At 41.9% G+C, this 12,487-nt stretch overlaps 3 protein-coding genes across 10 annotated transcripts in view; 2 read left to right on the top strand and 1 right to left on the bottom strand.

The window, feature by feature from the left end:
- The first annotated feature begins 1,928 nt into the window (after positions 1-1,928).
- On the top strand, positions 1,929-2,402 carry LOC132229747 (adenosine 5'-monophosphoramidase HINT1-like). Its single transcript, XM_059686225.1, has one exon. The coding sequence runs from the start codon at positions 1,929-1,931 to the stop codon at positions 2,400-2,402; it is 474 nt and encodes a 157-aa protein (XP_059542208.1).
- A 2,698-nt stretch (positions 2,403-5,100) lies between these two features.
- ANKRD13C (ankyrin repeat domain 13C) overlaps positions 5,101-12,487 on the bottom strand; it is a 75,065-nt gene continuing 67,678 nt past the window's right edge. For 7 of the 8 annotated variants that reach the window (XM_059689192.1, XM_059689189.1, XM_059689191.1 and 4 more), the window contains one exon: positions 5,101-7,440. In XM_059689192.1, the coding sequence (XP_059545175.1) occupies positions 7,383-7,440 (58 nt within the window). In that variant the 3' untranslated portion in view covers positions 5,101-7,382. Of the gene's footprint in view, positions 7,441-8,698; positions 8,791-12,487 lie in introns of those variants that run through there. The other variant, XM_059689187.1, reaches the window with a different exon arrangement.
- On the top strand, positions 10,235-10,880 carry LOC132230948 (eukaryotic translation initiation factor 1-like). Its single transcript, XM_059689194.1, has one exon. The coding sequence runs from the start codon at positions 10,366-10,368 to the stop codon at positions 10,705-10,707; it is 342 nt and encodes a 113-aa protein (XP_059545177.1). The 5' UTR covers positions 10,235-10,365; the 3' UTR covers positions 10,708-10,880.

Genomic DNA, 12,487 nt, shown 5'->3' with positions numbered 1-12,487 from the left:
GCTCCATTCAAGGCTACAACGTTTCAATTATAGAAGATAAATAAATCCCAGAATAAAACAATTAAAAAAAAGGAGAGGCTGGGAGCTTCGGTCGCCAGGGGACTTAGCCAGCGTGAAAACAGCCATCAGCCCCTCACCCAGACTGGCCAAGCACTCCAGTGGGGACCCCCACCCTGAAGGGGCTGTGGCCAGCCTGAAAACAGCCCTCAGCTCCTCACCCAGGCTGGCCAAACCCCCATGGGGTGAGGGTCACCACTGGAGGGCTTGACGAGCCTGCAAACAGCCATCAGTCCCTCACCCAGGCTGGCCAGGCACCCCAGTGGGGACCCCCACCCTGAAGGGGGTGTGACCAGCCTGCAAACAGCCATCAGCCCCTCACCCAGGCTGGCCAGGCAGCCCAGCAGAACCCCCACCCTGATCCAGGACACCTTTCAGGACAAACCAGCTGGCCTCCACCCGTGCACCAGTCCTCTATCCTATATAATAAAAGGGTAATATGCAAATTGACCCTAACAGCAGAACAACTGGGAATGACTGGTTACTGACACACACTGACCACCAGGGAGCAGATGCTCAATGCAGGAGCTGCCCCCTGGTGGTCAGTGCACTCCCAAAGGTGGAGCTCTGCTCAGCCACAAGCCAGGGTGACGGCTGCCAGCACAGCAGTGGTGGCGGGAGCCTCTCCAGCCTCTTCAGCAGTGCTAAGGATGTCCGACTGCAGCTAGGCCTGCTCCCCGCTGGCAAGTGGACATTCCCCCGAGGGCTCCCAGGCTTCCAGAGGGATGTTTGAGTGCCAACTTAGGCCCAATTCCCCTGGGGAGCGGGCCTAAGCGAGCAGGTGGACATCCACCGAGGGGTCCCAGACTGCAAGAGGGCATAGGCCAGGCTGAGGGACTCCCCCGAGTGCACAAATTTTTGTGCACCAGGCCTCTAGTTTTTTAAATAATGTCCTTACAAAAATAATTGGGAAAGGTGCTTTCCTTCCCGAAGCTCGCCCATGCCTTTCCCATCTTCCTCTTCCCTGCCCCACGCACTTTACCTTTAACTGCCTCACTCCAAGTTCCATGGGACCTTCCTTTACCTCTGTAACTTGTTTCCTAAGTCCACTTCTAGAAATTTTTCTACCTGTGATGTACCAAATAAATGTTCTCTTATACAAAAAAAAATAATTGGGGAAGTGACATGTTCTCATTCTTTTCAAAATATCACTTTGTAAAAGTTATTTTTCCAGTGCACAGTCACTAAATTAGTGATACTAAAATTAGTTACATGATGTATTTTTTAAAAAAAAGCTAGTTAGTTAAATAAAGTATGATGGCCCTAGCAGGTTTGGCTCAGTGGATAGAGCGTCGGCCTGGGGACTGAAGGGTCCCAGGTTCGATTCCAGTCAAGGGCATGTACCTTGGTTGCAGGCACATCTCCAGTAGGGGGTGTGCAGGAGGCAGCTGATTGATGCTTCTCTCTCATCGATGTTTCTAACTCTCTATCCTTCTCCCTTCCTCTCTATAAAAAAAATCAATATTTTATATATATATATATATATATATATATATATATATATATATATATATATATATATATATATAATTTTTTTTTAAAAAACTGCAACATGCCGAAACCGGTTTGGCTCAGTGGACAGAGCATCGGCCTGCGGACTGAAAGGTCCCAGGTTCGATTCCGGTCAAGGGCATGTACCTGGGTTGCGGGCACATCCCCAGTAGGAGATGTGCAGGAGGCAGCTGATCGATGTTTCTCTCTCATCGATGTTTCTAACTCTCTATCTCTCTCCCTTCCTCTCTGTAAAAAATCAATAAAATATATTTAAAAAATAAAATAAAATAAAAAATAAAAACTGCCACATTTAAATAAACAAATAAATAAAGTATGATGATTTTTGCATAAGGAATTGAAGGTTAACGGTCACAAAAATGAAGTTAAGATTTGCTTACTTAAATTGTTTTAGAAGACAAGCACGTAGATTTAACTTTTTTTTACCAGTCAGCATTCAAAAGAGAAAAAGATTTGTTACAGCCTCCACTCGGGCTGCACCCCCAGCAGCCTTGCGGTCAAGCCACTTGGCCTGGTGGGGACACGTTCTTCGGAAAATCATTGGCAAGGAAATCCCAGCCAAAATCATTTCTGAGGACAATCCGTGTCTTGCTTTCCATGACATTTCCCCTCAAGCACCAACGCATTTTCTAGTGATACCTAAGAAACATATATCCCAGATTTCTGTAGCAGAAGATGATCATGAAAATCTTCTTGGACATTTAATGATTGTTGGCAAGAAATGTGCTGCTGATCTGGGCCTAAAGAAGGGTTACCGCATGGTAGTGAATGAAGGCACAGATGCGGGGCAGTCTATCATGTTCATCTTCATGTTCTTGGAGGTTGGCAGATGAATTGGCCTCCTGGTTAAGCATGTTTTAGGGATAATTTTCCTTGCTGTTGGCAATGACCAGTTTTGCAAGTTCTAATATGCTAAACAGTACATTTTATTTTTACCTGTGTACGAAGTGATCAAGGAAATAATTTCTAAAACCCATACATAATAAAAAACATCGTTGTATGTTATGAAAAAAAAAAAGTTTGTTACAGGGATTTGACCTTAATTATGGGAGCTGGTTAACCAGTTTCAAATCTGTTTATGGGCTTTATATGATGCTGGAGGTTGAAGCCTGCAGGCAGTTGAGAAGGGAAGATGGATAATTAGAGGGAAGAGTAAGTTAGAACCACAAGCACAAGCTGGAATCCACAAGGATGGGCTAGAACTCAGGTCTCATTGCTTCTCACCTGGGTGGCATGGCGGAAGCCAGGATTTTGCATCATGAAGCTAAACTCACATATCTGGCCTGTAGGTCTGAGAAGCTGAAGGAAGAGAAGGTGAAGTAACTGCAGGCCTTGCTCTTACCTCATCCCAAAGGGGCCAGCAGGTAAGCTACAAAATTTCTGCTTCACTTCTGCTTTCCAAAACTCCTACACCACCCATTTTTATTAGAGCATCCCAGCCAGTCATTGTCAGCCACCTTTAGTGATCAAGAATGCTATGGGAGGTACAGGTAAGTAAGTGGTGGGGGTTTTCTGTTTTTTATTACACAAAGTTTTTTACTTTAGGCAAGTTATTTTCATCTGTAAAACGATGAAATTCAGGAATGCTTTCCAAGTACCTTTCTTTAAAATCCTTAGATTTTGCTTATGTATTTGCAGGTGTTGTGGCAAAAGTGAAATTGTAACTGTATCATTGGTGCCATTATGACTAAAAGTACTATACTAAAATAAGATAATTTTAGAAGTTCTTCACTAGATAGTACTGTAGAGGGTCACATGACCTAAAATTGCCAAAATACTTGAGGTGACATTTTTAGATGACAATCTAAAATACTACTGCCCCAGATTTCTGACATAAAATGCTTTGTAAAAGTATTAACTTTGCACTTTACAAGTAGTGTAATATCTCCTCTGTCCTTTTGTCTCTTGGGCAAGTTTTACTGTCAGTTGTCTTTGAAAGTTTACAGTTTCCAAATATAAAAACTTTGGTAAGGATGCATTTTCTTAATTTTAGAAAACATGGTTAAGATTCCTCTTGCTGGAGTTAACATCAGAGGCATAATGTGTTCCATACTAATTAATAATTCTCTCACTCAATTTTAAAGGCAGGACTTCAAATTCACCTAGTGTTCTACTGTAACTTTCTTACTCATGCTATTTGCAAATAAAAGGAACATAAATGAGCAAAAGGAAGCAATCCTTAAGTCAATATGAAAGCGTTTAGTCCAGACCTTTTTTGTCCCCTTGAAACAGGATCAATTCTGTAGACTTAGTGAAAAATAAGAAGGGGTCACTAAAGATCATTATTCACTACTCTCTCACAAGGTGTGAATTATAAACTGTCCATGAATAACACTATAAAAAGTCATTTCTATTAGTGTGAGTGGGGCTCAATACCAATTCAAAGCAGAAACAAAATTGTTTTTCAGCTTCCGTCAGCTATTAGCTTCTCTGAAATGTGTTAATTTCCAGACCATATGTTCCTAGGTTCACAATAATCAGAGCATCTGCTTTATGCTTCCTTTTTATGAAATCTGACAATTCTCTATGAAGCAAATTCTCTCTCAAAAATTATTTTAAGCCGAAACCGGTTTGGCTCAGTGGATAGAGCGTCGGCCTGCGGACTGAAGGGTCCCGGGTTCGATTCCGGTCAAGGGCATGTACCTGGGTTGTGGGCACTTCCCCAGTAGGGGATGTGCAGGAGGCAGCTGATCGATGTTTCTCTCTCATCGATGTTCCTAGCTCTCTATCTCTCTCCCTTCCTCTCTGTAAAAAATCAATAAAATATATTTTAAAAAAAATTATTTTAAGACAAGAATCTGACCTTTTGATGCCACACTGTTGGCAGAAATATTGAACTCTTCAAAATAGCCATTTAAGGTGACTATTTCATAGGCCCCCAAGTTTTAATTTTCTTCAATCACAAACAGAAGACAGAATTTTATGGACCTACACTACAAAATCTAGATTTTCATGTGGGATTAAAATACTAGAGGCCTGGTGCACAAAATTCATGCACTGGGATGGTGGCGGGGGGTGGGGGTGTCCCTCAGCCCAGCCTGCACCCTCTCCAATCTGGGATCCCTCTGACATCCCTCTCACAATCCGGGACTGCTGGCTCCTAACCGCTTGATGGCCTGCCAGCCTGATCACCCCCTAACTGCTCCCCTGCTGGCCTGATGCCTAACTGCTCCCTGCCATCCTGATTGCCCCCAACTGTCCTTCCCTGCCAGCCCAATCGCCCCCAACTGCCCTCCCCTGCTGGCCTGATCTCACCCCTAACTGCCCTCATGTGCTGGCCTGGTCACCCCAGTGGAAGCCATGCAGAGCAGCAGCGGGAACCCGCCCCCCCAAGGGGCCGCAGGAATTGCGGTGGCCGGTGCGCGGAGCAGCTGGTTCCACCCCCGCTGTGTGCACCGCCATCTTGTGATGGTGTTACGGTGTGAGGGTCAAATTGCATATTACCTCTTTATTATATAGGATATGGTGTTTTGATTTAGTTACTTGAAACACAGAATATCGCTTCATTCATTAACTGGATTAAAAGGCACATTTTGAAAAGTTTAATGTGAAAAGTTTATTTGCATTAATAACTCCTTGTTTTCACCATTATAAGAGATACTGACATTTGCTTGTCCTTTATGATCAAATAAAAGACATTTGGAATGGATCATCTCTTTCTACTATCCTTTATGAAAGAAAAAGTTACGAGTTAAAAACAAAATCCAAGTGCAAAAGTTTTCAGTAGTCTTCCTACCTCCAGTGTACCCCAGCAAAATATTCACAGCTTTTAGGAAATTGTTAAGTTCCAAGTTGCAATTTTCCATGTTTTTTCCCCCACTAAATTGTCTGTACTTGTGAAAAATCTATAGTATAATCCTGAAAATATAACATTCCCAAAGAGTAAGGGAGCCTAAAAGCAACAGTGATAACTACCATTCAGTGTCTCAAACCTCACATAATTACTGACAAGATAATTCAATTTCTAAGTCACTTGATCTATAAGGATTCCCAAAATAATTGGGATCAACTTGTATTTAATAAACCTAGTCTGGGTTTCCAACTCTTCTCACAAAATTCAACAGACCCACACCAGGTAGTAAATGGCCTTTGAATTTTTAACTATGATTATTTTTCTTTATTATAAAATGTATTTAATAAAATGTCAACATATGCAATTATGTTACCAGCATGAAAGATGCAGCTTTAAAGATGTTTATTATAAAAATTTTCTTATGATTGATGCTTTGGATTTGTAAATAATCATCTTTTCAATAAAGGTTTCTAAACTCATTCAGCTTAATTAAAATTCTTGAAAATGTTTAAATTACGGGTCACTCTAAAAAACCTGACAAATGCATTCTCACACATTCATCAGGATACATTTAAAAAGCATTTCTTTAGCTAATTTCTTAAATATAACGTAACATATTATGTCTCATACCTTATTCTCCCTAATTTATTTTCATTCTTGGACCATCAAACCATCTTGGAATAAACATGAAAAATTTTAAGTGTGAAAATGAGTAATGCATGATTTTTTAACACTTTGAAGATAATTAAAACCAATAAATATTTTCTTGTGACTTAAAAAAATAAACAGTAGGAATTATCAATCTTGTGTACATTTTTGGAATTTAACTTATAACAAATATATTCTGTTAGCATATAAAATGTTTTTACCTTACTTTGAAAGCATTAAATATGTAGGGAGTCCAAAATGTGAGTTAAAACTGACATGAACACTAAAAACAAACAAAATAATCAGAATGATGTGCAGTTATTAGGAAGCAAGTTTAAAATTTTGGAATATTTTTAAAGTGCTGAGATTTGGAAGAGGACTATCCTTAAACATGCTAGTCATATCCTATTATGAACACAAAAAAGGCTTTAAAACTCAAGTTTAGAAAAAAAATAGAGGTTCTATGAAAGGAAGATTAGTAACAAACATTTACCATTGAAGAAAGAATTCAGGTAAAAACAAATAGCACCACAATGAATTGCACTAAGGTGCTAAAGGAGGTACCTTATTCCCTGCAGAGTGAATGCTCCTTCTGAAATGTATTGCAACATATAAATGCAATTGTTTAATGGTTACCATTTGGTTCATTCATCTACAGAAAACTGCATTCCTTTCTAGTTCATCATATTGAACAAACATTCAAATTACTGAACTATACATAAAGTTACATAGTTTACATTTTATGAAAACAAAGTTGGAAGGAATATTTATAAATGTCACCTTGGTCGGCCGTAGGAGGTTGGCTGTGGGAGAGCGCTGACCACCAGGAGCAGCTCCTGCGTTCGGCGTTTGTCTCCTGGTGGTCAGTGTGTGAATATAAGATGACAACTGTAAAGGGCTTCATATCTCTTAAGACATTTAATTTATGTTACTGGTCCAGGAGTGTTTTAGATATAACTATATATATAGATATAGATATATATGCATATATATTTCAACAAGAAGTGTAAAAATCTTTAAAAACAAATCACAGCACTCATAGCTGTTTTACATAAGAAGTACTTAGGGTCATTAAGGTGTCAAACTATTACACTATAATATGTATATATTTAAAAAGACTGAAAATGGCACATCAGGAAACTTATTAGAGGCCCATTTCATTATGTCATATCACTGATGTGTCAGTTCTATGAAATTCCCTTTTCTTCACTGAAAGCATCTGTCCCTCCTACTTCGCCTCCCTGTGGGGTCTCTGCACGCTCTTGCTTTCCTTGGTGAGATGGCGTCATGCTCGCGTCATTAGAGATCAGGAAAACGGCTTGGGTCTTCCTTGTAGTCGTCAGGTATAGTAAAGATGGAGCCGTCAAACTCATCATATCTGAATTCCTGAAAAGTCACAGTGGCTGTGATCGTAGGAAACACAGGTATATCTAGAGAGAATAATCAAGAATAATACTGTAAAATGAAATGTTAATCTACTTATCTATATATATAAGAGCCTAAGTGACTGTTACGACTGGTCACTATGACATGCACTGACCACCAGGAGGCAGACGCTCAACGCAGGAGCTGCTCCTGGTGGTCAGTGCACTCCCACAGTCAACCTCCTGCTGCCAGCCAGCCAACCTCCGCAGTCCCTCCCCATGGCTGGCCAGCCAACTTCCCGCGGTCCCTCCCCATGGCTGGCCAGCCAACCTCCCGCGGTCCCTCCCCATGGCTGGCCAGCCAACCTCCCGCGGTCCCTCCCCAGGCTGGCCAGCCAACCTCCCGCAGTCCCTCCTCAACCCCCAGAATGGGTGAGATGGCCCTGATCGGACCCAATCGCCAGCCAGGCCGAGGGACCCCAACCGTGCACGAATTCATGCACTGGGCCTCTAGTAGACTAAAAATACTATTAGAGACATCCATACTCCTTAAATTAAAAAAAGACACATTATTCAAGCACCAGACCAATCCTACCTAATATATGTTTATTACTGAGTATGATGCTTTGAGGAAGGATTTAGTTATTGGTTATGTGAGAATAAACAATCTTTTCTGTCAAAGAAGAGAGTTTTGGCGGCTGCCATTTTGGCTCCCATGAGGGGCTGCCATTTTGAAACAGCAAAGGTCAACCTCTTTGTTTAAATTAGCCAATCGCGCAAGAGTGTGAGCCTAAGGTCTTCCAACCAAGAGTGAGGAACAGATGACATGCGCCAGGCATGAGAGCCTGAGCAGACCGCCACCCAGTGTGCATGTGCTCCCAGACCATGTGAATGTGCACCCTCCTGCAGGAGTGAAGATATTTGCCTTGCTGCCTGGCTCCCGAGTGTGCGTTGTGTTTTACCAGGAGCCCTGATTTTGGGGCTCGCCTTATTTCTAACAGTAAGAAGAGAAAGACATGGAAGCATCAAAAAACTCATTTCAATTGCTTTCCAATCTAACATATAATGCCAGATTCCACCAGTCTTTTTATTTTCCTTCAGGCAAAGGGACAGCTAGCTATATTTGTAATTTTTGCAATGTGATAACTTTTCTTCAAATTATAGTATATATATTATTCAGACCCTGAGCTAATTTATTTTCATTCTAAAACAAAATACATGAGCCCTAGCCAGTGTTACTCCGAGGTTACCAATTGTTGGCTCACAGATTGAAGGGTTGTGGGTCCAATTCCCAGTCAAGGGCATGTACCTGGGTTGCAGGTTAGATCCCAGGCCCTGGTCAGGGCATCTGAGGGAGACAACCAATCGATGTGTCTCTCTCAAACTGATGTCTCTGTCTCTCTCCCTTCCTACTCTCTAAAAAGCAATGGGAAAAAATATCCTTGGGTGAGGATTAACAAAACAAACAAACAAAAAACTTAAACATAATTAACATAAAGATTACACAAAGAAATCAACATAAGGATTACACAGTTTCCAGTTATTTCTGGGAGGGAAAATCATTCATTTGTGCCTATTATGTGCAGATGCTGTTCTATCTAATTCCAGGTATCAGCAAAGTAAAGCCCATTGCCTGGCCTCTTTTTGTGAGGCTTGTGAGCTAAAAAATGATTTTCTATTTTTAAATGGTTAAAAGAAACACCAGAAAGTAAAAATATTTGTGTCTATAAAATTACATGAAATTCAAACACATCATCACAAGATGGCCACCCTCACATCGTCACAAGATGGCTTTCAGGGAAGGGCAGTTGGGGGCAAGATCAGGCCTGCAGGGAAGGGCAGTTGGGGGCAAGATCAGGCCTGCAGGGGAGGGCAGTTGGGGGTGACTGGGCCTGCAGAGGAGTGGTTAGGGGGTGATCAGGCTGGCAGGCAGAAGCGGTTAGGGGCAATCAGGCAGGCAGGTGAGTGGTTAGGAGTCAGCAGTCCTGGATTGTGAGAGGGATGTCCCACTGCCAGTTTAGGCCCGATCCCTGTGGGACATCCCCCGTGGAGTCCCAGATTAGATAGGGTGCAGGCTGGGCTGAGGGACACCCCGCCCCCACCGTGCACGAATTTTGTGCTCCGGGACTCTAGTAATAATATGAATATCAATAAGCACAGTAAAGTGTGGTTTCAGTAATACTGATCGAAGCAAGATAAAATAGATCTGAGGAATTATATCAAGGTTATATTCACTATATGTTTATTTTTCTCCCTCACTAGAATGTAAACACTTAGAGGGCAGGGACTTTTACTAACTCTCACCCTAGAAAAGCATCTGGCAAGTAACAAGCACTGGTTAAACATCTGATGTCTGAATTGATGGATGTACTGAAGACTCTCCTGAACAAAGCCTAAAGTCAGTAGAGAAGGGAGTTAAACTTCTCCTGAAGCTTAAATTTATGCTAAATCCAAGCCTAAACTCCAAAAGAAACTTCTAAATCTCGTTTCCAGTTTTCTGATATAGTTAAGAAGTTAAATATGAGATTTTACTATTGTTAAAGATCATGATGATAAAATTAAGTTTAAATATTTGAAAGTAACCCTAGCCGGCCCTAACCGGTTTGGCTCAGTGGATGGAGCGTTGGCCTGTGGATTCAAGGGTCCCAGGTTCGATTCCGGTCAAGGGCATGTACCTTGGTTGCGGGCACATCCCCAGTAGGGAGTGTGCAGGAGGCAGCTGATCGATGTTTCTCTCTCATCGATGTTTCTAACTCTCTATCCCTCTCCCTTCCTCTCTGCAAAAAATCAATAAAATATATTTAAAAAAAATAAAAATCATCATTCTCCCCTTTAAAAAAAAAAATAGCCCAGTGACTGAGCTGCTGCCGAGGACTCAGCAACCTCCCCCTTAAGCCCCCCTCGCTTCCCGAAACTCCGTCCCCCCTGCCCGCCTTCTCCCGCCGCAGCCTTCCGCAGGCCGTTTCTACCGAGGAAAAGGAATCGGACTGTATGTCTACTATCCAGAACCTCCACTCTTTCGACCCCTTTGCTGATGGAAGTAAGGGTGATGACCTGCTTCCCGCTGGCACTGAGGATTATATCCATATAAGAATTCAACAGAGAAACGGCAGGAAGACCCTTACTACTGTCCAAGGGACTGCTGATGATTATGATAAAAAGAAACTAGTGAAGGCCTTTAAGAAGAAATTTGCCTGCAATGGTACTGTAATTGAGCATCCAGAATATGGAGAAGTAATTCAGCTGCAGGGTGACCAGCGCAAGAACATATGCCAGGGACTCATCGAGATTGGACTGGCTAGGGACAACCAGCTGAAGGTTCATGGGTTTTAAGTGCTTTTGGCTCACAGAAGCTTAAGTGAGGGTTTCTTTGCAATGAGTAGAATTTCCCTTCTGTCCCTTGTCACAAGTTTAAAAACCTCACAGCTTGTATAATGTAACCATTTGGGGTCTGATTTTAACTTGGACTAGTGTAACTCCTTCATGCAATAAACTGAAAAGAGCCATGCTGTATAGTCTTGAAGTTCCTCATTTAAACAGAGGTCAAGCAGTAGGTGCCTGGCAATGTCCAGCCTGAAACGGAGCAATACCATTATGTTTCAGGCAAGCCCATGTCTGGCCAAAGCTCCTCACCAGAGTCCCCTGCCCTCAGAGAATGTCACCACCGCCTGAGCAGCCTTCCGTGAAGCTGAGAGGGGTAAGGCAGCAGCGGCATGTGTACCACTAGAGGGAGCTTTCCGTAATCACAGATCTACACCTGACCCGGTGATGGAGCTTCGAGCAAGCAGCCTGCCACCTTCCCTCCAGTGAGGTGTAAGGATTTCTGGCTTGCCACTAAGGTCTTTTTGACCAGACAGATCCTAGCTAATTGTTGTCCAAACACTGTAATTTGAGGCCAACCTTCTTATCAGAGTTAAACTTTTGACAAGGGAACAAATTTCAAACTGAAGTGTCAGTCATGTAGCTAGAGCTATAGAGCAGTGGTTCCCAAACTTATTTGGCCTACTGCCCCCTTTCCAGAAAAAATATTACTCAGCGCCCCCTGGAAATTAATTTGTTTTAAATTTTAATAGCAATTAAACAGAAAGATATATGTATTAATGTTTCTACCTTTTTCGTAAAATATAGTAAAGAAAGGTGTAAATTAGAAACATTGAAGTTTGAAATTATGAAACTATTTATTGAACTCAGAATAGAAAGGTAATACAAAAAAAGTTAAAACAAATGCACCTGTGGCCATCACCGCCCCCCTGGATCGCTGCAGCGCCCACCAGGGGGCGGTAGCGCCCACTTTGGGAATCACTGCTATAGAGCTTGCAACTTCCTAGCAACAGCTGCCCAATGCCATGTGAAGTAAAAAAAAAAAAAAAAAAAGATTTTTGGGGTGTTCTTTTTCCCCTCCTTCAGTTTTAATGTTATGTTATGTTATGTTATGTTATGTTATGTTATGTTATGTTATGTTATGTTATGTTATGTATTTAAACCCTTATTTAAATAAAACTTGTTTTCAGAAAAAAAAAGAAAAAAGAAAATAACCCTAGCCGGTTTGGCTCAGTGGATAGAGCATCGGCCCATGGACTGAAGGGTCCTGGGTTTGATTCCGGTAAAGAGCACATGCCTCAGTTGCAGGCTCCATCCCTGACCTGTTCAGGGCATGTGCTGGAAGCAACCAATCGATGTCTCTCTCACATAGATGTTTCTCTCTGTCTTCCCCCTCCCTTCCATTCTCTCTAGAAATAATCAATGGAAAAATATCCTTGGGTGAGGATTACCAAAAAAATATTTGAAAATAGAATGTATGATTATTACTGTATCTGTAAATAGTGACTCCAGAAACATTCCCACTGTTCAGAAACTCATTATCACAGTGCATCAGAAGTTCACCCACACCCTCTTGTATGAAGTATTTGCATATCCCATACATTTAATTTAAATAAAGTAGAATTAGGCCCAACCAGCATGACTCAGTGGTTGAGCAACAACCTACGAATCAGGAGGTCAGGATTCAATTCCCGATCAAAGCACATAACCAGTTGCAGACTTGAATCCCAGTGTGGGGCACGCAGGAGGCAGCCAATCAATGATTCTCTCTCATCACTGATGTTTCTAGCTC

The sequence above is a fragment of the Myotis daubentonii genome, chromosome 3, assembly GCF_963259705.1.
Source record: "Myotis daubentonii chromosome 3, mMyoDau2.1, whole genome shotgun sequence".
NCBI lineage: Eukaryota > Metazoa > Chordata > Mammalia > Chiroptera > Vespertilionidae > Myotis > Myotis daubentonii.
The sequence above is the reverse complement of the archived record's forward strand: the minus strand, read 5'-3'. Positions and strand labels throughout refer to the sequence as shown.